The 23,808-nt window shown below is 55.3% G+C and overlaps 2 protein-coding genes across 2 annotated transcripts in view; one reads left to right on the forward strand and one right to left on the reverse strand.

Moving 5' to 3' along the window:
* Positions 1–4,578: 4,578 nt before the first annotated feature.
* On the forward strand, positions 4,579–6,792 carry LOC122381115 (CD151 antigen-like). Its single transcript, XM_043364942.1, has 2 exons — positions 4,579–5,622; positions 6,043–6,792. The coding sequence occupies exons 1-2, from the start codon at positions 4,919–4,921 to the stop codon at positions 6,074–6,076; spliced, it is 738 nt and encodes a 245-aa protein (XP_043220877.1). The 5' UTR covers positions 4,579–4,918; the 3' UTR covers positions 6,077–6,792.
* A 278-nt stretch (positions 6,793–7,070) lies between these two features.
* The window catches only part of LOC122380882, a 57,550-nt gene continuing 40,812 nt past the window's right edge, over positions 7,071–23,808 (reverse strand). The window contains exons 5-17 of the mRNA XM_043364431.1: positions 21,455–21,571; positions 19,522–19,625; positions 19,057–19,184; positions 16,642–16,911; positions 16,061–16,195; positions 15,653–15,737; positions 15,134–15,277; positions 14,706–14,846; positions 12,277–13,383; positions 11,668–11,908; positions 10,428–10,638; positions 9,392–9,518; positions 7,071–8,868 (exon numbers count right to left, since the gene is read on the reverse strand). Of these exons, the coding sequence (XP_043220366.1) occupies positions 8,458–8,868; positions 9,392–9,518; positions 10,428–10,638; positions 11,668–11,908; positions 12,277–13,383; positions 14,706–14,846; positions 15,134–15,277; positions 15,653–15,737; positions 16,061–16,195; positions 16,642–16,911; positions 19,057–19,184; positions 19,522–19,625; positions 21,455–21,571 (3,221 nt within the window). The 3' untranslated portion in view covers positions 7,071–8,457. The remainder of the gene's footprint in view (positions 8,869–9,391; positions 9,519–10,427; positions 10,639–11,667; positions 11,909–12,276; positions 13,384–14,705; positions 14,847–15,133; positions 15,278–15,652; positions 15,738–16,060; positions 16,196–16,641; positions 16,912–19,056; positions 19,185–19,521; positions 19,626–21,454; positions 21,572–23,808) is intronic.

Consider the following 23,808-nt stretch of genomic DNA (forward strand, 5'->3'; position numbering starts at 1 on the left):
AGAGACAGGAGACGAAGACGATAGACCAGAGACAAGTGACGAAGATAGAGATTACCTAGGCTATAGACGAGAGACAATATACTATAAACGTATAGACGAGAGACTGACAAGGGGGAGTGAAGGACGGGAGATCATGAACTCTCGATATTGCATATCTACATTTTCAGATTGAGTCATCATATATTTTTCCCTGTTTTATTGTTTTTCGGGCCTAAGATCTATCAACAACATTCTGAAAGCATTGTGGAAATGTCATAGAAAGATTTACCTATTATTTTCACCCCCCCCCCCCCCAAAAAAAAAATATTCTTTAAAAAAAAACGAAATACCTACAAGTATCTTTGTGGATATCTTCAATTAAATAAGGCCGTTGAATGCAAAGACAGTCCGGTGAATTATGTCCCGTTACTCCTTAAATGCACAATAGCCTGTAGGAAAACGGCTGCGGAGAGGCTCGCTATAAATTATTGAAAATAAGATTATTTTAAGTCTGCATAGGGAATAACATTCTGTAGCTAGGAGTGTTTATTGTTTTATACATACACCGTCGCGATCTGCATTGAATTCTTCATCCTTATTCTCTTCGCGCGAGATACGACATTTACAATATTCACGCAATGATGCCTGCGTTAGCGTGTGTCTCGTTCCAGTCCGTCAGAGCTCCGCACCGCTCTGACCCCGAGCGGCGAATGACCGGTCCCGGTGTCGCGGCACAGTGGGCGGAGCTTAGCTGCGGCGCAACAGCTGACGCTGCAACGCCATGCTAGCCTCTACCACGGTGCAGAGTTTTCCGATCAATTTTTACCATTACAAGTCAACGACAAGTGCCTTTCATTTTGACATTTTGTTAAAAGACCATATTAGTAAAAATTAGGTAGGCCCTTGAAACACATTGTGTCAAAGTTTGGTTGAAATCAAGCGTATAGGTAACGAGAAAGGGCCAAAAAGGACTGTTCCAGAGGGTCTGAAATGCGTAGTAGTTTACGCTCAAGCGAATTTGGCTGGTTTCTGTGCAGAATATCGAACAATAGCCTTAGAGCTGTGGAACAAGGCTACATATTCAAGCCGGTCCCGTAGCTCAGTGGGTAGAGCGCCGGACTCCGTGTGGTGAGAGCACGCGTTTCCGGCATAGGCGGCGGAACGGGGAGGGCACCGGGCACCGTGCACCCCTTTGATTTTGGCATTTTAACATTAGCCCTATGGGCGTTGCATGGAAAGAATGGGACCAAAAGTCGGCACCCTAGGAAAAAAACCATCAGGATTTTTCTGATGGTCTGATGGTGCATGGAAATTGGCCCACTGGTCTGATGGTCTGATGGTTTCTGATGGTCTGATGGTTTCTGATGGTTCAGGGGTCTGGTGGTTTGTGATGGTCTGATGGTTTGTGATGGTCTGATGGTTTCTGATGGTCTGACGGTTCTGAAACAGTCGCGCCATCAATTGATGGCGCGACTGTTTCAGGAATCTGTGCTCCTTGGCGGTGTTCTGTGGTTCCTGTTGATCCTGGAGGCGCTCCCTTTCAATCACTTTCTGAGCCCGTGGTGATCCTGGTGATAAAAGGTACGGTTATGAACACCAATATATTTATACCACCACCAATTGACAAATAATTTATCCCCCCAAAATTTTACCGATTTCGTTTTATTTTGCCTCACCTCCTAATTTCAGGATCAGCCCCTTGTACCTATCTCTCCGCAGACAATGTCGGAATCTCATCGCGGAAACCTCTCCAGAGGACCTTCACGGGCAGACTTGGGTCGAAATCTTGCACATTTTTGGGGAAAAAGTCCTTGATGTCACTGCTATGCACCACACGTTTCACGCCATCCTTCAGGAAATCCCTAGGAAAAAAACCATCAGGATTTTTCTGATGGTCTGATGGTGCATGGAAATTGGCCCACTGGTCTGATGGTCTGATGGTCTGATGGTTTCTGATGGTTCAGGGGTCTGGTGGTTTGTGATGGTCTGATGGTTTGTGATGGTCTGATGGTTCCTGATGGTCTGACGGTTCTGAAACAGTCGCGCCATCAATTGATGGCGCGACTGTTTCAGGAATTCTGATAGTCACTGCGCTCCTTGGCGGTGTTCTGTGGTTCCTGTTGATCCTGGAGGCGCTCCCTTTCAATCACTTTCTGAGCCCGTGGTGATCCTGGTGATAAAAGGTGCGATTTTATCACCAGGATCATCACGGAAACCTCTCCAAGGACCTTCACGGGCAGACTTGGGTCGAAATCTTGCACATTTTTGGGGAAAAAGTCCTTGATGTCACTGCTATGCACCACACGTTTCACACCATCCTTCAGGAAATGTACCTACATAGGCGTACAGATCTCAACCGCAATGAAGCGCCAACAACAACGCAGCGTTTCACGCAGCGCCGGCATTTTTGAAAATATGTTTGTTTTCATCGCTTTTTAAAAGCACAAATATCCTAATAATTTTTACAAGTATCACTTCTTAATGATTTAAGAATATTATTTTCTATCAGAGAAAGCTTCTAACCGATTTTGGCAATTAAATAACCTCATTGGTCATGAAAGTACGAGAAATTATGCATGAGAAAGGCAAGTTATATTTCCTATTCCCTTCTTTTTAAAACAAAATAAATTTTTATTAATTATAAGTCATTATTTTAGTGTGTCGTTTTTCATCGTCATGCATTTAGAATAAATTTATTTCTGAGAACTGGCAACGCTGTTCGCTAGAGGAATTTCCGGTAGCTGTTTAAAGTGTTTGTTGGGGACCACGAGAAATAATTGAAAGAAATTTGGCTATTTAGAGCTCAGCACTCGCGATGTCGGCCCCGAAGCGCTATAAGGCTTGCTGATGAAATATTTTTCTGATATAAGGCCTAAACTATTGAACCATCAAACCATCAGACTTTCCGTCAGAAACCACCAGACCATCAGCGCATGCATCTTCTGATGGTCTGATGGTCAGCAGGGTGACCATCAGACCATTACGCTACACCATTAGAAACCATCAGACCATCACAAAAAACCATCAGACCATCACACAACACCATCAGACCATTACACAGAACCATCAGACCATCACACAGAACCATCAGACCATCACACAGAACCATCAGACCATCACACAAGACCATCAGAAACCATCAGATCACCAAGCAAGACCATCAGAAACCATCAGACCATCAGCTAGAACCATCAGAAACCATCAGACCATCAGCCAAATCCATTAGAAACCATCAGACCATCAGAAAAATCCTGATGGTTTTTTTCCTAGGGCTAATACATAGGCGTACATCTCAACCAAGGCCGTATTAGTTCATCTCAACCGCAATGAAGCGCCAACAACAACGCAGCGTTTCACGCAGCGCCGGCATTTTTGAAAATATGTTTGTTTTCATCGCTTTTTAAAAGAACAAATATCCCAATAATTTTTACAAGTATCACTTCTTAATGATTTAAGAATATTATTTTCTATCAGAGAAAGCTTCTAACCGATTTTGGCAATTAAATAACTTCATTGGTCATGAAAGTACGAGAAATTATGCATGATAAAGGCGAGTTATATTTCCTATTCCCTTCTTTTTAAAACAAAATTAATTTTTATTTATTATAAGTCATTATTTTAGTGTGTCGTTTTTCATCGTCATGCATTTAGAATAAATTTATTTCTGAGAACTGGCAACGCTGTTTGCTAGAGGAATTTCCATTTCCGGTAGCTGTTTAAAGTTGGTTTAAAGTGTTTGTTGGGGACCACGAGAAATAATTGAAAGAAATTTAGCTATTTAGAGCTCAGCACTCGCGATGTCGGCCCCGAAGCGCTATAAGGCTTTCTGATGAAATCTTTTTCTGATATAAGGCCTAAACTATTGAACCATCAAACCATCAGACTTTCCGTCAGAAACCACCAGACCATCAGCGCATGCATCTTCTGATGGTCTGATGGTCAGCAGGGTGACCATCAGACCATTAGGCTATACCATTAGAAACCATCAGACCATCACAAAAAACCATCAGACCATCACACAACACCATCAGACCATTACACAGAACCATCAGACCATCACACAGAACCATCAGACCATCACACAGAACCATCAGACCATCACACAAGACCATCAGAAACCATCAGACCACCAAGCAAGACCATCAGAAACCATCAGACCATCAGCTAGAACCATCAGAAACCATCAGACCATCAGCCAAATCCATCAGAAACCATCAGACCATCAGAAAAATCCTGATGGTTTTTTTCCTAGGGCAGCGCCCCCCCCCTTAATTGAAAATGTTCCGCCGCTACTGGTTCCCGGTTACAACAGTCCGGGTTCGAAGCGCGACGGGCCTTGCGCGACGGGCACTTGACGTTTATGGGCGTCCTCCTGACAGGCATGGTTGCGGTTGGTGGCGGGCCGTAGCCAGGCGAAGTCAGTGAGAGGACCGGCCGCGTCACCACGATGTTTGCCGACGTCGGCATGTTTACTGGGTGGGACTCCGCCAGTTTCAGGATTTGAGTGGGGGAAGGGAATAGAAGGGACCAGGGCCCGGTTCCAGTTCCGTATGTCTTTGAACATGTAGCTGCAGTACGGAAATGAAATTATTTGAGGAGCCCGGACCCGCGACCCCCCCCCCCCCTCCCACCCAGTGGCAGAGCCCAGAGTGCTGCGCTGCGTACGCCTCTGCCTTATCGCATATGTGTCATGTAGATATCGTCCTGATAGTGAGCAGTCCACGGTAAGAGAGCTCGCCCAGCCGGCCGCCAGCGGCCTCGTTTTACCGCCTGTGACAGTGTGGCGCAGCGTCAATACCGTTTACCAGTGGAGAAAGGAGAGGTTACCCGAGGGTAACCGCTCACTAACGTTCCTCTAGGTCAAGTGTGTGAAGGATTGTGTGAAGGTGTGTGAAGTGTGAGTGCGTGAGTGCGTGCGCGTGCCGTGTCCGCCGCCGCGATGGGCTGCTCGAGCGCGCTGCGCGGCGCGCTGCTGGCCGAGGCCGTGCTGGTGTTCGCCGGCGGCCTGCTGCTGCTGGTGGTCGGCGCCGACGCGCTGGTCTCTGACGGCTCGCGCGCCGCCGTGCTGGCCGGCGTGCTGCTGGCGCGCGGCGCCGCCTGGCTGCTGGTCACCGCCGGCCTGCTGCTCATGCTGCTGGCGACGCTGGGCGGCATGGGCGCGGCGCTGCGCCACCGCGGCCTCACCATCGCCTTCTGCGTGCTCTCCGGCCTGCTGCTGGTCGTCACTCTGCTGGCCGCCGTCACGGCCATGGTCATGACCGGGCCGGCCTCGGACCAGCTGGAGACGGCGCTGTTCCGCTCCATGGCCGAGTACGGCGAGGACGGCGCCGTCACCAACGGCTGGGACCTGCTGCAGAGCGGCTTCCACTGCTGCGGTGTCAGCGACGGCGACGACTGGCGGCGCAACGGCTCGCTGCCGGCGGCCGTTCCGTGGAGCTGCTGCCGCCGCTTCGCCAACGGCACGGTGATGGCGTGCGAGGAGCAGCCGGAAGGCGCCGACTCGTTCTTCAGCACGGGCTGTCTGTCGGCGGCGCGGCAGCTGCTGACCACAGAAGGCTGGCTGATCGGCGGCACCACCATCGGCCTGACGGCACTGCTCATCGCCTCCATAGTGGCCGGGTGCTGCTTCATCAGGACTCGAAAGTGAGCGGGGTGAACAGGGGTGTGGGCGATATTACTAGGTAATTTATATTTCTGAACAATAGCGTTACAGCCATCTGTAGGAGCTTGACGCCTCGATTGAATAATGTGCCATCCGGTTTTCAAAAGCTGACATTAACTCCATCTCCAACTGGACTTTATCTCCCATACTTCTGTAGTTGCATCAGTACCTAGATCCACGCTCGTCTGACTCCTGGGACCCCCTCCCTTCTAAATTGGCTCAAAGTTCACGCAGCGAGTGGCGGCGAGTCCGCAAATGTAATGAGGGGAAAACATAATATACCTAAACATATATTTTCATGAGCCAGGATTTGAATCCGAATACGAATACGACGCTAACTTTATGGACATAGGAAAAGAACGGTCGGCCAAATTGAGTTGACATGAAAAATGTTGTTTCAGGGATACAGTATACGCGCAAATATATCATAAGTGACCAGGCGGAGGAGAGTGAAGAGAGCACCAAGGCCTTCACGTCCTCCGAGGGGACAGTGTTCGACTGCCCCCGCATCATCGGCTGTGCACGGAGGGCCATCACTGCGGTCTGCGTCATCATTCAGGGGAGAGACGGCTGAGCCTGCTGTCTGACGGTCCTGCGGTCCACCAGACACGAGAGGAGGCGCTGGACCATACCATCGGACGGAGCGATACTGGGGCATCGGCATCTGGCTAGTGTGGTACGGATCGTCCCGCTCCACCTTCAGTCCAGAGGCAGCTCTGCACCGGCACCACAGCAGACGAGCGGCTGACGTACGCCACCTTGCGGATTGACTCAGCAGCAAAGAGCAGACCGAAGCTCAGTCTTGCGCCGCGCTTTACCAAGACGTGCCCGCACGGTGCGACAGCCGGCCTCGCACACGGAATGGGAAGCACTCCCGTGTGCGGTTCCGGCCTACTCCACCCCCCGCGTAGTAGCGTGGCGACAAACGCTGTACAAACTGACGATTGACTCGAGATGGACGTGCGGGCGGACAAAGCGCCGTTGGTGGATCACGCTGTGTCAGTGTGAACTGTACCGGCACTGCCGGGCTCCTAGCTGGGTGTCGTGTCGCTTATGGGTGTGGTGTATGTATGTGCGCCTGTACATGTGTGTGGCATTGGTGTTATTTGTGAGGCGTGGTCGTATACTAGTGAAATGTATACGTTAACGTCTCTCTGCTCATACTCGTAAGCCGTCTCATGCGTGCGATCAGCGCCTGTCTCGGCGCCAGACTCCATACGAGAATGGGTCATAGCGCCACGCTTGACGAAATCACCCGGGCATAGCCCCCGCCCATGAGGGACTTTATCAAGTTTCTCTATTATACCAAGCAGCCCGGGAAGTCGCCCTGAGCTCTGCGCCGAGCTCCGCTGCCCCTCTCGGTTCTCTGCCGGGTCGCAGCAATCACTGACCGGTACGTCACAGTTCCATCCCCCATCGACTCGTCAGCTCACAGGACATTTCTGCCGACAGAGCAGCGCCGACAGACTGTATTTGTCGCACACTGACGGCGCTGACACACTGACACCGACTCGGCAAGGGATGACGACGTCACGTCACTAACATGACGGAGTGATGACGTCACGTCACTGACATGGCAAGGGGTGACCTGACATCAGTGACACGCCGGAGTAAGACGCCACGTCACTGACTCAGCGGGGTGGTCAGTCACTAACTCGGCTGCGTTCTCCGTTCTCTCCCGGCGCCACGTCAGTCCGCCAGCAGCTGACACCCGGCCCCGAGTCCACAGTGCGCCACCACCGCTCAGCGGCCCATGGGCTGCGTCCGCCCGGCCGGCCCGCCCGGAGCGGTTCGGGCCTGGCGGCCGGCGGCTTTACCCGGCCGCGGGGCGGTGGAGTAAGCTCGGGATGTCCAGAGGGGGAGGATGCGGCCCATTTCCGGAAACACCACATGTTGTACCCTGATTCACATTCCCGGCACGCAAATCGGAAAAAAACTAATCAGCAGCATGTCTACTGACACTTTCTGACGCATCGGCTGACCGGGGCTCGGCTGCACCTGATCAGGAAATGACTCATACCCCGGGCACGTGACACTATCGGCGGGGCGGCCTCTGTCGACTTTGACCGGCACCAAACGAACAACAGTCACACCGCACAACAGCACACGTCGTGTGATGCGCATATCGCAGTCGTAGCACCTTCAACACACCAACACATAACAATGTCATCACGTCATACATCAAAGACAAGTCAACACGGCGGGCAGCCATTCGACAACAACAGATCCCCTCGCGCCCCGACCCTGTTCAGTCATTGACAACCCCCTGTCGCCCGCAAACCACAGCACGTCAGCTAAAACGACCCTCCCGTGTAACGACTCCCCGTCACCCTCCCTCCCGTGTCCCGGTGACCCCTCCCCCGCCGAACGGCGCCGCGCTCTGTCCCGGGGGACGCCTCCCTCTCCACCCCCTCTTTAGTCACGGCCTAGTCCTCTCGGCCGCGGTACGCTGCCCGTTGCATCTGATCCACGTTCGATTAGTCCGGGACAGAGACACCCACTGTGACCCGCGTACAGCCCGCCCGCACCCCCTCAGGCTCCCACTGACCCTGTCAGAACACCGGCCGGACAGTAGTGCTAGATATTGCGACTGTGACCCCGGCTTCAGGGCGGTATCAGGCAGCCCACACGCTGCGCTTTGAGACGCCACCCTCAGCTGGGGAGGCCATTACTGCGGCTGGCTGCCCCACTGATTGATATGGTATCGGCTACTGGGAGGTAAGGCCGCTGTCTGATGATCCACTCACTGACTGAGCCCGTGCAGATACCAGCCGGCCCCTCCACAGCCCCGACCTCCGCACACCGCGCGGCACTCGTCACTCTTCCGCGGCGACCACCGCCCCGTAGTCGCCGACACCCGCCCCGCTGTCATTGACCCCCGCCCCGCTGTCATTAACCACCGCCCCGCCGTCATTAACCACTGCCCCGCCGTCATTGACCCCCGCCCCGCTGTCACCGACCGCTGCCCCGCTGTCATTGACCACCGCCCCGCTGTCATTGACCGTTGCTGCCCCGCCGTCATTGACCACCGCCCCGCCGTCGGTGCCGCAGTCGGCCCCGTCGCTATCCTCATCCTCCTCGTCAGCCACGGCCCTGCCGAACAGCCGGCTCTCTAGTCCGGTGCGCGGGATGGCGTACAGCGGCCGCAGGGCAGAGCGGAGCGACTCGAACAGGCGCGGGAACAGCACCTCCTGCTGGGCCAGCAGCTGCTTCACGCGGTGCCGCTCCTGGGGACGGACACGGGCGCAGGGGGTCAGTGGGGGAACAGCACATCCTGCTGGGCCAGCAGCTGCTTCACGCGGTGCCGCTCCTGGGGGACGGGGAGCGGGAGGGAGGGTCAAACGACAGCTGCTGTGGGGCGCAATCAGAAGATAGCGGGGATGGGGATGGGGGAAGGACAGTCAGAGGGAGCGAGGTCAGCCGCCTGTCGAGAGTGGAGTCAGCTGATGGTGTGGGCAACGATCGTGGGGTCAACGGTCAGTCAGAACAGCAGCCGCGAGTGTTGGGGAACGACCGGGAAGCTACTGCCAGATAGGCACAACATAACTCGTGACTCGTAAATCTACGATGGCCCTGATAGACGCCGCTATTGCACCATATTCCGATAACATAGATCGGCGCAGTTCAAATGGCGTATTAAGCACGAGGAAGTCACCTGCACGGTATGAAAGTGACGCACCAAGACGTCCCTTCTCCATCTAGCCCGTCCCGGCGGTACCGTTTCGGCGCCGTGCCAGGCAACTGACCAACCTTGGGCTCCTCGAAGCAGGCGGGACAGTTTTCGGGGATGATGGGCAGCCGCCGCGACTCGGCAAACTGGCGGAGCTCCTTTTCGCGGACATAGATGAGCGGCCGGACCACCCGCAGGTCCTCCTCACTGCCGGCAGGGAGGGGAGGATCAGTACAGACACGGGAGCGCCGGGTGGGATCAGTACAGACACGGGAGCGCCGGGTGGGATCAGTACAGACACGGGAGCGCCGGGTGGGATCAGTACAGACACGGGAGCGCCGGGTGGGATCAGTACAGACAGACACGGGAGCGCCGGGTGGGATCAGTACAGACACGGGAGCGCCGGGTGGGATCAGTACAGACACGGGAGCGCCGGGTGGGATCACTACACGGGAGCGCCGGGTCAGATCAGTACAGACACGGGAGCGCCAGGTCAGATCACTACAGACACGGGAGCGCCGTGTGGGATCAGTACAGACATGGGAGCGCCGGGTGGGATCAGTACAGACACGGGAGAGTCCGGTCAAACCAGCGGTAGCAACACGGACCACAGGGAGACACGGGGGCGTTGCGCCAGACCAGAGGCAGAAGCGCAGGGTCATACCAGAATAGACACGGGAAACCAGTCCAGCACAGCATCAGGACAGCTCAGTCACAGGGAACGGGTTGTTTAAAATGCATGCACGATAGGTAAGGAATAACAAACGTTTCTTCCCGTTTTTTTTTCTTTCTAGAAATGAAATGTAAGAACTAAGAAAAAATAAAACAAACAAATAAAACCAGAGATAAATTCGTGAATACTAAAACATTTACGTGCAAAGCGACCAACGCTCTTACATTCCACATGCAGTAAAACCCAAAACTGAGGGCAAATCTAAATCTTATTCCCTCATGAAAACAAACCGAACTTGACCTGACAGTTCCGTTCCAGACACCTCAGCCGAGCTCGCAGTGCCTCTCACCCTTTTCATTGTGTCGTGCGTGACACTTCACATGTGTGTCCCTCGCCTGTGTGCCGTGCCCCCCGTGTGTACCCCCCACCCGTCAGGCACTCACGTGACTGTGTAGCAGGCCTTCATGGTCCGCAGCCGGCCGTTGTGGAACACGGACATGAGGAAGCTCTCGGAGATGTCGTCCAGGTGCTGTCCGAACGCCAGCACGTTGTAGCCCTGGCGTCGGGCGGCCGCGTACAGCCTGCCGCGCTTCATACGCGAACAGAAACTGCAGATACTGCTGCAGTCCACCGCCTCCGCCTGCTGCAAAATACCTGCGGATACAGATACAGATACAATATCAGATACTGCTGCAGTCCCCCGCCTCAGCCTGCTGCAGAATACCTGCGGGGTACAGATATCGATACCTACATCAGATACCGCTGCACGCGACCGCCTCCGCCTGCTGCAGAATACCTGCGAGATACAGATACCGATATATCAGATACATCAGATACCGCTGCAGTCGACCGCCTCCGCCTGTTGAAGTATACCAGCTGTGGGATACATAAGATACTGCTGCAGATAACTGAGGCAACTGCTCGATATGCAATGGAAGTTATAGCAGGTATACATCGACGAAACTTTTGCTCCGCCAACTAACTGCGAATGGATCTCCGATTCTTGATTATATAAACTTAAGGCGATGTCTGTGTGGAATATGTTGAGCAAATGTTGAGTATCTGAACAACGGACAATAACAAGGGATACTCTCGTTATCTGAAGTATCTGCATTCTTATACATGTCTTGCCTTAGGAATTCTCATGGTGCCAAGACAACTGTGTTTCTCAGCGACACATTATAACCAGTACCCGTCGCCACATACAGTAGTCACTAGTCGTACCTACCCAGCATGCCGTTACTCACCATCCGGGGCAGCACCCGGCACAATCCCACAGCAAATAATAGTGAAATCACGTGCTCCGATTGCCCAACCCATGACCAAATACGAGCAACGTGCAAGATAATCAGTTCAAATTCAAACTCAGCGATCCAACAGCGATAGTGAGCTGGCGTTCATTCAACAAACGGCGATTCCCTGTTTAACCGTCAGACGCTTATCGAGCATACCCCCTCCAGTGCCCCCCTTTACCCCCCCCCCCCACCAGCGCCCCCCGTTCCCCTTACCCGCTCCATCTCACAGGAGCAGCTCAGCTCACACAAACTCACCTTACTCTTCTCAGCTCACGCTAGCTCACACAAACTCACCCTTTACCCGTCAGCTCACACAAACCCATCATACACCCGTCAGCTCACAAAAACCCACCATACACCCGTCAGCTCACAGTTCACACACACTCACCCTGCACCTCGTAGTAGTATGGCACGCCCAGTTTGGCCAGGTACGGTATGAGCGGGCGCGGGTCGTACTGGCTGCTCTGCGGGTCCACGGTGACGGCGCCCAGCTCGAACGGCGCACCGCGACTGGCCGCCACGAACCGGTACTGACGCAGCACGTGCAGCAGGGAGAGCGAGTCCTTGCCGCCCGACAGACAGACCAGCACCCGGTCACCGGCGCGCAGCATCGCGAACTCCTCGATCGCCTGGGAGCGACGGCGGGGGCGGTGTCACAATGAGGGTAAGGTGGCCGGTCCCCGGCGGCAAGGAGAGCAATCCATTGAGACCACAAGAACACACAGTTTCCTTCCAGCAGCCGAATTAAGTGGCCAACGAGAACGCCGGCAAATATGCTGAACCTCTGACTTATCCCAGGATATTTTAAACAAATTCAGTGTCCAACCAAACAAGCGAAGTACGTCATGCATTCCAAAGATAGCTGCGTGACTCGACGCTATAATAAAAAAAAACACATTAGTTACATTTGCAATGTGGAGGTCTGTGCTGTGAAGGGGAGGTTACGCCAGCAGACCACAATTCTGCACGGGCACAGTACCCGGGTGGCGCCACCTACCTCGGCCGCCTTCTTGAAGATGTTCTTGGGCGGCGCGTGCCACCGCGGCCCGCTCTCCTTCCTGTCTTTCTCCGCCGGCTGGCGCGCCGTGTCGCCCGCCTGTCGCCCGGTCTCGGTCGGAGCAGCACGCTCGCCCGCCGGCCCCGCCTTACTGTCCAGTGCCGGCTCCGCGAGCTTCGCAGAGTCACTGGCGAGTTCCGCATTCACTGCACTGCCGTCGGTGTCCGCGGGGTCACTGTCGCCGGCCAGTTTCGCGTCGCCCCGGTCCCCACACATATCCCCGCTACCCGTACCCGTCACACTGTCCCCGTCACCGGCCGGCGGCCCGTCACTGACCTCCGCCGGCCGGCAGCAGTCGGACAGACCGTCCCGGCCCGACTCCGCGGCGTCTCCGCTCACAGAGAACACGGCCCGGTCGGCCGGCGGGGAGGGCGCTGGCCACTGCAGCACCGACACGGCCACCACGCGCCGGCCGCCGCCCGGCGAGGGCACCGCCACCGACGGAGAGGCCAGCGGCGAGCCCGCCGGGGAGCCGGAGCACGCCGGTACCGCCGTGCTCAGCGAGGGCAGCACCGCAGTCGCCGAGCGGGTGCGCAGCGGCGGCCGGCGCGCCGGAGCTGCCGGCGAGGCCGCTACCTCCGAGCCGGCAGCGGCCCGGCTCTCGGCACCGTCGGGAGAGCTGCGGCCGACGGCGGTGGCCCGCGCGGTCGGTGACGGAGGACCGGGGACGGCCGGCGCGGCGGCGGGCGCCGCGGGCCGCGCGCCGCTGAAGAACAGGTTGTGCAGCTCGCGCGCCAGGAAGCGCGTGTCGGACAGGCGGCGGTCGGCGGCGCCGTGCCCGCCGCAGGAGACGCTCATGGCGCGCTGTTTGAAGTGCGCCGGCCGGCCGGGCGAGCGGGCCGTGTCTGCGGCGGCGGCCGGCGGCCGGCCCGGTCGGCTGCGGTCCCGGTCCAGGGAGCCCGAGTAGAGGACCGGGGTGGCCGGTGGGGTGGGCGGGGTGCACGGGGACGGCGGCCCGCCCGAGCCGGCCGGCGCCGGCTGGGGCTCGCCGCTCTCCGACATGGCGCGGCGCCGACACATCACACCGCGACCGGCGCCGGCGTACACCTGCCGCAGACAGAGCACGCTGGTCACCAGACAACAGATACAGTACACCGGTCAGCACAGACACTACCGACACATCACACCGCGGCCGGCGCCGGCGTACACCTGCAGACAGCAGACAGAGCACGCTGGTCACCAGACAACAGATACAGTACACCGGTCAGCACAGACACTACCGACACATCACACCGCGGCCGGCGCCGGCGTACACCTGCAGACAGCAGACAGAGCACGCTGGTCACCAGACAACAGATACAGTACACCGGTCAGCACAGACACTACCGACACATCACACCGCGACCGGCGCCGGCGTACACCTGCAGACAGCAGACAGAGCACGCTGGTCACCAGACAACAGATACAGTACACCGGTCAGCACAGACACTACCGACACATCACACCGCGACCGGCGCCGGCGTACACCTGCCGCAGACAGAGCACGCTGGTCAGCAGACAACAGATACAGTACACCGGTCAGCACAGACACTACCGACACATCACACCGCGGCCGGCGCCGGCGTACACCTGCCGCAGACAGAGCACGCTGGTCACCAGACAACAGATACAGTACACCGGTCAGCACAGACACTACCGACCGATCACACCGCGACCGGCGCCGGCGTACACCTGCCGCAGACAGCAGACAGAGCACGCTGGTCACCAGACAACAGATACAGTACACCGGTCAGCACAGACACTACCGACACATCACACCGCGACCGGCGCCGGCGTACACCTGCAGACAGCAGACAGAGCACACCGGTCAGCAGATACAGCAGACAGCAGACAGAACACATCGGTCAGCACAGACAGCAGACAGAACACATCGGTCAGCACAGACAGCAGACAGACACACACACACAACGGCCCATCGCACCGCGGCCGGCGCCGGTGTACAACTGCAGACAGCAGACACAGTACATCGATCAGCACAGACCTCAGACGCATACCAATCAGCACAGCCTACGACAGCGCGGGTGTGGCCAGAAAATGCCTATGCAGCAAGGTCAGAACAGCGGTCGAGAACAGCAAGACTTGGACGAGAAGCACTGCCAATTTCACTAACTAAATCTGCGGCAATTTGACAGCTTTCAAACTCAAAGACACAGAAATGTAACGATACATTGGCCGATAATTATATTCAACAAAGCACAAACGGCTGGCCAGAAAAGCGCTGATTAGGTCGGCACCGCAACCTACACTTCACCGCCCACCCTCATCCTACCGCGGCCACTCCGCCGTGCAAAGGCAAAAACTACATTGTGAGGTCAGATTCTGACCTCACAATGTATTTTTGCCTTTGCACGGCAGAATTATTTACTCACCCGGGGTTTGAACGGCGGGCTGAGCGTCACCGGGGTGCCGTGCAGCATCTGTCGCGCCTCGTTGGGCAGCAGGAACCAGCGCAGGTCGGCCGTCGAGTCGTCAAACATGGCGCTGTGATCGGGCACCTGGCGCGGACACATCTGAAAGGGGACGGGGACACATCAGACAAGCGAGGTGAGGAGTTGCATAAAACTACACAACATAAGGCGCGGGGAAACGGCACGATTTACTCGGAAATGAGTAAAAACAGGCAAGGTTTCTAATGAGGCAATAGAACTTTAAGGACAGGCACAAATGTGACGAATATTAAAAAGGAAAACTGTACAGGATCAACATAAATAGCAGGAGTTAATAACACAAAGGTTGCAACGGCCACCTCAGCATCCCTCCCCTACGAGCCACCTTGCCGTCGATACGCATTACGCACCTTTTTGGCGTCGTCGATGTGTGCGCGGGCGCGGCGGAGGCAGCCGGCCAGGTCGGGAGGCGCCGGGTGGTCGCTACGCCGGCGCACCTCCATCGCGCCAGACGTGTAGCGGATGTCGCCCAGCCACCGGCGCTCCTTCAGAACCTGGAGCGGGTCGAGCAGGGGAGGGGTCAGCGCCGGGACCGGATCCACAGCGGACGGGAACGAGCACAGACAGACGTTACCTTCAGACAGGAACTGTGAGCATCAAATAGTTAATATCAGTTACAAGATATGTTTGGAAAAAGAGTCAGGAAGACTCGGACAATTTATGCCCAACACTGATATGCAATGATCAAAGGCCAAAGCTATGTATCATTTAGCTTGTAAACCAATTTTCCTGCTCGTCTGATGAGCCAAATATCAATCAGTTTAATGACTGCAGTATGCCAAAGCAGAATAAAAGTACGACACAAATTACGCCAGTGACTGGTCGTCGGTAAAGTGCAGTGACGGGCTCGTGGCCCCGGCGTGGCGTACCAGGTTAGAGTGGTGCCGCCACTCGCCCGTCTCCGGGTTGACCCGGTACTGGGGCAGCAGCTTCCAGCCGTGCTCACACACCAGCCTGAGACAGGGAGAGGGAGAGACACAGTTAGAACGCGATAATACTGAGCACACCAGCCAAAGGCAGGGGGAGGCAGATAGACACTGTTAGAGGGCGTTCACACCAATCACACACCAGCCTACAGCAGGAGAGAGGCAGAGACAGAGTCAGAGCAAACACCAGAGAACGCAGCGGGGAACGAGACACGAAGGACCTTCAACTATTCCACATGTCCTGACAACCACTTCCTCTCCCTCCCATGCATCAGCTTCCCTCTGCCTATCCCTCCCCACATTCACAATGCTCCAATCCGTCCCCACTCCTCAAGCCCTCTCGCCACTGACCTCAGCGCTGCGATGGTGTGCTCCAGCTCGTCCTCTGACAGCAGGTAGCTGAGCGTCAGCCGCGTGAAGCCGGGCCGCAGCAGCTCGTAGGACGAGTACTCGCCCTGGCGGCGCAGGTGGGTGCGGTCCAGCCGGCTGCCAGAGGTCACAGGTCGACACAGGTCACCACATGGTCACCGGTCACACCGGGCATCCAGGGTCACGGGTCACCGGGTCAAAGGTCGCCAGAGGTCACAAGAGGTCACAGGTCACCAGAGACCACCAGAGGTCACAAGAGGTCACAGGTCGCCAGAGGCCACCAGAGGTCACAGGGAATACAGGTCACCAGACTGTTGCAGGTCACGACGAGTTGTCAGAGCCATCAAGGGTCACCTATATCATGTCACTAGAATATGTCACAGACTGTCACAGAAAATGTCATGAATGCTAGTTGGGAAGGCGGGACGAATAGAACCGGAGGTAGTAAATAATGCGAAAAAAAAAACATAACGCGGCCTCATGATCCCTGTTAGACTTTGCGAGTCCAATCACGACCGCTCACTCCCCCGAGCCAGATCGAAGCTCCCTATCCATCCACCCACCTGTCCTCGACGAGTACCCGCTCGTATCGTGCGGCCAGCGTCTCGTCGATGCCCAGCAGGTCCTGGGCGTAGGGGCCGGCGCAGGCGCAGCCGCCGCGCGTCTGCACCCCGAACAGGTCGTTCAGCAGCGCCGCCACAAAGTTGTGGTGCAGGAACGCGCCACTAGGTGTCACCACCAGAAAGGAGAAGACTGGCAGCCGCGGACAGAGGGAGGAGCGCGGACCGAGCAGCGCGAGCTGGGGCATCGAGCGGGCCTCGCGCAGAAACCGGCTGAAACACAGAGAACGGGCGGGTTAGACTCCGGGCCGGACTGAGGCATGAATGCCAATTCATACCACAGAAGGCGAGATAGCCGGTGGTTCACTCGAACCTAGCAGGACACAAGATAGTACAATGGTTTAGGTCAGGTGATGCAAATCGAGTTTACGTATTTACAGATTTGCCTGTCTGTTTAGCACCATCATGTTCTCGTCACCACAATAGGCCAATGGCCATCCTCCTGAGGCTGAACGATCAACGAAAACGTAACGAGATAAGCGACCTCCTTCATCCCTGACAACTACTTCACGTAAAATTTCACCAAGGACTGGAGTGACGACATTACAGGCTAGTCCGGCGTTCCAGCGAGGGTAAAAATGCGCTCTTCCACACGCACCATAGAACCCAGTCAAAACGCACGTTTTCTCAGCATGTTGGAGCTAATCCACAGCAGACCGCTATTGTCATTTCCAAACTGTATGACATTGAGCGATGCATAAGCAATACATATTCTGTCTCACTTGACTGAAGTGAGAAGCGGCTCACCATCCATCTATCAAGGCACACCTGGCCTCGCGAATTGAGCGCGGCCATGTAAGCGCCACAAAAACCGATCCCTCCCACTCGACAATCACCGCACTGCCCCCAGCAGTCCATTAGCGAATGTGTTCTTGTTGGGCCAGCTCGACTTTTCGATCGTCACAAAAACCACCGGGCGGAGACAGATCGGCGGCTCTAACGTGCCCGGCGGGAGTCAAAGTTCAAGGTCGGAGCAGCCGCACGCGGGTACGATTCGGTCCACCCGCACCGCGCCGTCTGCCGCGAGGATCACATAGGTCGCTCCGTGTTTGACGACAGTGATTACCGCGTGGTTGTCATCTCCCCAGTTGGAAACAGTCCTCGTCACTGCTCCCCGAGCCAAGTTCGCGGTACCAAAGCCGGGCCGGGCCGGTCAGAGGCGGGCCGGGGAGGGCCGGGCCGGTCGGAGGCGGGTCGACACCGATCGAGACCGCCTATGTCAACACCGCCGGCCGTCCAATCAGGGTAGGCACACAACAGGAGAAGGACGCTTTATGACGAGACGCTATGCGGAAAGATATGCCGCCGCACGCGACACCAAGGCCAAAACGCCACAGACGAATGGGAAATGGAGAGAAGTGATTGTCGAGCAAATATGCCGTCACAGAACGAACCGAAGTCCAAGAGCAGAACAAACGGACACATTAATAAAAAAAAAAATACAGCCAATATTTGATTCTTCCGACGACTCCATGATACTGTGGCCAAACGGTTATGATATATAACTATGCGAAAGAAGTAACTCCCGGATCTAAGAAAATCGTAAATATTTATGATGATTATGTTGCATCATCGATAAATCTGACACTGTTCGATACTCTAATGCATCTCCACAACACCTTTTATCTATCTGCCTAGCACCGAAGACCAATTTGGACCAACCCAATCTGGGCGTGTCCCGGTGCCAACCATCACCTGGTTGCTGCCAACACCGCCCGACCTCCCCAGGTAACACCCCGTCCCCGGAGCGGGGCAGTCGGTCGGTCCGACGGTGACCAGTCCGCGCAGCCCGCCGACACCGCCCGGACGGCGTCCCGGCCAGGCGCTCCCCGGAGACCGCTGATTAAATGGCACCACCCCGGTGGCCGTGGGGAGGGGAGGGGGTCAGAGCTCTGCCGGCGGACAGCGACCGACGTGCGCCGCGCTCTTTACAGGTGACTGTCGGCGATGGCTGCACTCCGACAGAACTACACTGACTGACTGACTGACGGAGCCGTGTGCACCGTCCCAGCCCAGCCGGCGGCGGTGAAAATCTACTCACACCGGGGACAGCTGTTGTAGTGATCGGCTCGGAAAGGAAGCGTACGGGACGCGGGACCAAAGACAACAAAACGCTGCTCTCTGGATCACTGGAGCTGTTCAGCGACAGACAGGCTGAACTATGGCGCTTTTATGGCTCGCTCTCCCTTCCTCACTCGACCATGTCGTCCTGAGAAACCCACATCTCACCGTTAGTAGGCAGTCGTCCTTCCCACCTGGCTATGTCATCTCCCTATCTAACTACAGCCAGCTCACCTGACTATGGCGTCGTCCCAGGCGCGGATCTTGTCGGGCCCGTACCTGACTATGGCCCCTCACCTGACTATGGCGTCGTCCCAGGCGCGGATCTGGTCGGGTCCCAGCGCCTCCTTGAGCTGCAGTACCAGGCCGGCGCGGATCGACTCCACGATACCCGGAGTGCCGCCCTCCTCCCGAGACTCGATATCCTGGCGCGGGGCGGGCAGATCTCGGGTCACAGATCACTCGCCGGGGTCAACCGTCGGAAGCACAGGTCAATGTGATCGCCGGAGAACAAGCAAACGCGAATCACAAGGATATCTGACAGGACATGAGCGAAAAAGTGCGACCAAAGGACGATCCCATGAAAAAATATACTGTTTTCATGCCATTTTTATTGAAGTACAAAGTAGCAAATCGTATCCTTCCATGTCAGATGACATGAATCGAATAACATGTGTGCCCCGTTCCCCGCCAGGGCGATATGCCCTAGTGCAGTGGCGATGAGAGAGTCGTCAGGCGCATAGAGCCGCCACTGTGACCCACCTGCAGATACCGGTGGTTCTCTCGGCGGACAAAGAACACAGTACCGCCGCCGGCACCCTCGGGCACAGAGTTCCGAACGAGACGCTTCTTCACCACCAGCACACCTGCAGGCGTAGCGCGAGGGAGGGAGGGAGTGTCACCAAAAGAGGAGACGTGAGAGCATGGGGGAGATGTGTCACTAAAGGGATAGCGTGAGAGCATAGGGAAGATGTGCCATGATAGGGGGGGGGGACGTTTTAGCATAGGCAAGACGAGTCCTAGGAAGCCAGGGTGTCACCACAAGGATACTAAAAGTGTCACCAAGAAAGGACGCGTGACTAACGAGGAGACGTGTCATCAAGCGAGAATACTTGTCACCACAAGGAAGTGACATGTCACTCTAGGCCAAGGACGCGTCACCATACGGAAATTGGCGTGTCACACTGAAGGAGGGCAGTGTCAACACTGTCAACAGGCAGCCCAGGTGTCTCCGTCACCAGTCGCACGACGCCAGCCAGACAAACACGGTCCGACGGCACAAACACCGGGACAAACAGACCGCCCAAACACAGTACGGAGGGCAGACAGAGACCAGGCGACAGTCACCGCCATAACGAGCAACATAAGGTCCTGGGGCTTTACGCCGATAATCAGATTCAGCGGAGCCAACCGCTGTAAATTTCAGGAGCGATGTCCGTAAAGAAGGTAACGATTAGTCAGCACAATTCGCCAGTCGCCACCTGTGCCCAACAAGGGCAAAAACAAATCATAAAACGACGAACAAGAACTGTATGACCGTGATCACCTTCACATCGTCGATTGATTGGAAAATTGATCAAACATAAGGCCATGCCTTTATCAAGCATCCGACCAAGTGTTGTCTTAATCCGACGACCCCAAACGCTATAGGCGTGGTCCATGATTAGGCACATTCGAAAACGAACGTTAACCGACTACAAGTAAAATGTTCAAATTTGATGTCGGGGAATTATCGCGAAGCGACATCCAGCACAAGCGCTGCCCCTCCCCTCCCCCCCCCCCCAGCTTAAGTATCTACACCCAGACCCTGTAACTGCTGAACTCCACCCACCAAAGCTGTTGACCCCAGAGATCACACAACTGCTGACCCGATCACTGTACCTGCTGACCCCGGCTCACGCAGCTCACCGCCTATCACGGAATATATAGTCTACGACATTCTGTGCCGCCTATATTCCGCGCCGCCTATGCTACCGTCATCGCGAACACGTGCAGCAATATCGGCCGTCGGGACCGCACCGCCTACAGAGGGTGGCACGCACTCCCTGCCCAAACTCAGCCCGCATACCAGACTGGGGAGGCAGATAGCCCCAAACCGTCAGCGGAGCATCCGCTCAGTCCCATCGATCCCTCCCCAGCTACTCAGTGCGCGCGGCATAGATCGGCGCCGGTCGTAAAGGGAGCTCATTAGCCTGAGAGTGCAGGCTGCCACTCGGGTGGTCCCCCGCGCGTGCTAACAAGATCAGCCACTCTGCGGCGGAGGCCGAGCGTCCCGCGACCGCAGTTTGACACGGATACGGGGTCAGGCGCTGGTGCGGTCAGGCGTTAGCTACACGTCGGAAATATGTCGCCGGGATTCCTCGACTCTAATGCTCGCCGAATAACAAAAAATGGGGTGTCCGTCTACAATTCTACATATATCCAGTTTTAAGGCGAAACAGGTTTTACAGCGAACATTTCCCAAATACAAATTTTACGCATATTATGTCAAGATCAGAAGTCTAAAAAAAAAATGGCAAGGACACGCAAGTACCAAGGTCACAGCCGGATAGCAACCTGAAGAAAGCAGGCAGTTTGGAGACATAGAAAGCGGTCTCACAGACACAGAGAACTGCCCCAGACTCAGACTCCAGCCCGGTCCCCACCGGCGCGCCCCTAGACTGACACTAGCCCCGTCCGGTCCTCGGCGTCTCACCCGGTGTCTGCACGCCTCCGATCATCTTGTGCGGCGAGAAGAAGAGGGCGTCCTTCTGCGTGAGGCCGGCGTCCAGGCCGGGCACCACTGGGTTCATCAGCATCTCCGTGTACGGACCTGTCGCAGACGGAGGGAGGCGGGCGGTGAGCACAGGATAGCACCGCGGCACGGCGAGTCATACAGAAGGCCGTCCTATACCTGTGTACGGACCCGCTGTAGAGGAGGGCGGGCGGTGAGCACCGGATAGCCAGTGAGTCCTATACCTGTGTACGGACCTGCCGCAGACGGAGGGAGGCGGGCGATGAGCACAGGATAGCCAGGGAGCACCGCGGTTCGGCGAGGTATAGAGGCACGACCGTCATTTACATGTGTACGGACATGCCGCCGCGGACAGGAGAGCAGTTAGCAGACAACAGTGGACAGTCGGGGGACATAGGCAGTCAGAGAACATACGACGGACAAACATAAGTGGCCAGAGGAGACCTTACACACAGATAGGAGAACCACCGTCGTATCCACCTACAGTCGTCCTCAAAATTATTCATACCCTTGTTAATTTACGACATATTTTGCTTTTTTGATGAAAAGAAAACATTTTGTCGAGCTTATTTATGATTTATATATGACCAACAGGGGAATGAATAACAGCAACATACAACTGATAAAATATTCAGTTTCAGGTCTGTTTTATTCATGAATCTTTGAAAACACTCATGTTCAAAAATATTCATACCCTTGGTTTTCAGAGTTCAGTGTCTTTCTTCAGTAGTCGATAGCATATCCTTTGTTCCTTATTACTGCTTCTAGTCGGTTCCTGTAGGTGCTCACAAGCTTGCCACACGTTTTCTGTGGGATTTTGGCCCATTCTTCCCTGGCGAAAGCCTCCAGCTGGGTCAGGCTAGTCGGTTTCCTGGCCGTCACTCGGGTCTTCAAGTCCCGCCATAGATTCTCTATGGGATTCAGATCAGGACTCTGACTAGGCCACTCGAGGACGCTGATATCATTGTCCTCGAACCATTCCTTGACTACTTTAGCCGTGTGTTTGGGATCATTGTATTGCTGGAACTTCCAGTTGTTGCCGAGTTCCAGCTTCTCTGCAGATTCCTTCAGGTTTTCGTCCAGAATTTGGATATAGTCCTCCTTTCTCATGGTGCCCTGGATCCTGACGAGGTTTCCTGTGCCGCGGGAAGAGAAGCATCGCCACAACATGATGTTTCTGCCACCGTGCTTGACGGTTGGCACCGTGTTCTTGGGATTGTAGGCCTCTCCTTTACTCCTCCAAACATATGCAGCATCCATGTGCCCAAACAACTCCAACTTCGTCTCATCAGACCACAGGATGTTTGCCCAGAAGTTGGAATCTTGCTGCATATTGCCTCTAGCAAAGGCCAGGCGAGCCTTGCAAAGGCCAGGCGAGCCTTGCTAGAGGCAATATGCAGCAAGATTCCAACTTCTGGGCAAACATCCTGTGGTCTGATGAGACGAAGTTGGAGTTGTTTGGACACATGGATGCTGCATATGTTTGGAGGAGTAAAGGAGAGGCCTACAATCCCAAGAACACGGTGCCAACCGTCAAGCACGGTGGCAGAAACATCATGTTGTGGCGATGCTTCTCTTCCCGCGGCACAGGAAACCTCGTCAGGATCCAGGGCACCATGAGAAAGGAGGACTATATCCAAATTCTGGACGAAAACCTGAAGGAATCTGCAGAGAAGCTGGAACTCGGCAACAACTGGAAGTTCCAGCAAGACAATGATCCCAAACACAGGGCTAAAGTAGTCAAGGAATGGTTCGAGGACAATGATATCAGCGTCCTCGAGTGGTCTAGTCAGAGTCCTGATCTGAATCCCATAGAGAATCTATGGCGGGACTTGAAGACCCGAGTGACGGCCAGGAAACCGACTAGCCTGACCCAGCTGGAGGCTTTCGCCAGGGAAGAATGGGCCAAAATCCCACAGGAAACGTGTGGCAAGCTTGTGAGCACCTACAGGAACCGACTAGAAGCAGTAATAAGGAACAAAGGATATGCTATCGACTACTGAAGAAAGACACTGAACTCTGAAAACCAAGGGTATGAATATTTTTGAACATGAGTGTTTTCAAAGATTCATGAATAAAACAGACCTGAAACTGAATATTTTATCAGTTGTATGTTGCTGTTATTCATTCCCCTGTTGGTCATATATAAATCATAAATAAGCTCGACAAAATGTTTTCTTTTCATCAAAAAAGCAAAATATGTCGTAAATTAACAAGGGTATGAATAATTTTGAGGACGACTGTATACGGACCCGGGACCCCTCTCGGTAGACGGCGGTCATAGACACAGGGCTTATCGCGCACGACTTCCAAAT

This window comes from Amphibalanus amphitrite, unplaced genomic scaffold (assembly GCF_019059575.1).
Source record: "Amphibalanus amphitrite isolate SeventyFive unplaced genomic scaffold, NRLGWU_Aamphi_draft 000010F_arrow, whole genome shotgun sequence".
Lineage (NCBI taxonomy): Eukaryota > Metazoa > Arthropoda > Thecostraca > Balanomorpha > Balanidae > Amphibalanus > Amphibalanus amphitrite.

Coding starts and splice junctions, on each gene's coding strand:
- LOC122381115 (XM_043364942.1), top strand. CDS start 4,919: ATGGGCTGCTCGAGCGCGCTGCGCGGCGCGCTGCTGGCCGAGGCCGTG. Junction 5,623..6,042: donor TGCTTCATCAGGACTCGAAA/GTGAGCGGGGTG, acceptor ATGTTGTTTCAG/GGATACAGTATACGCGCAAA.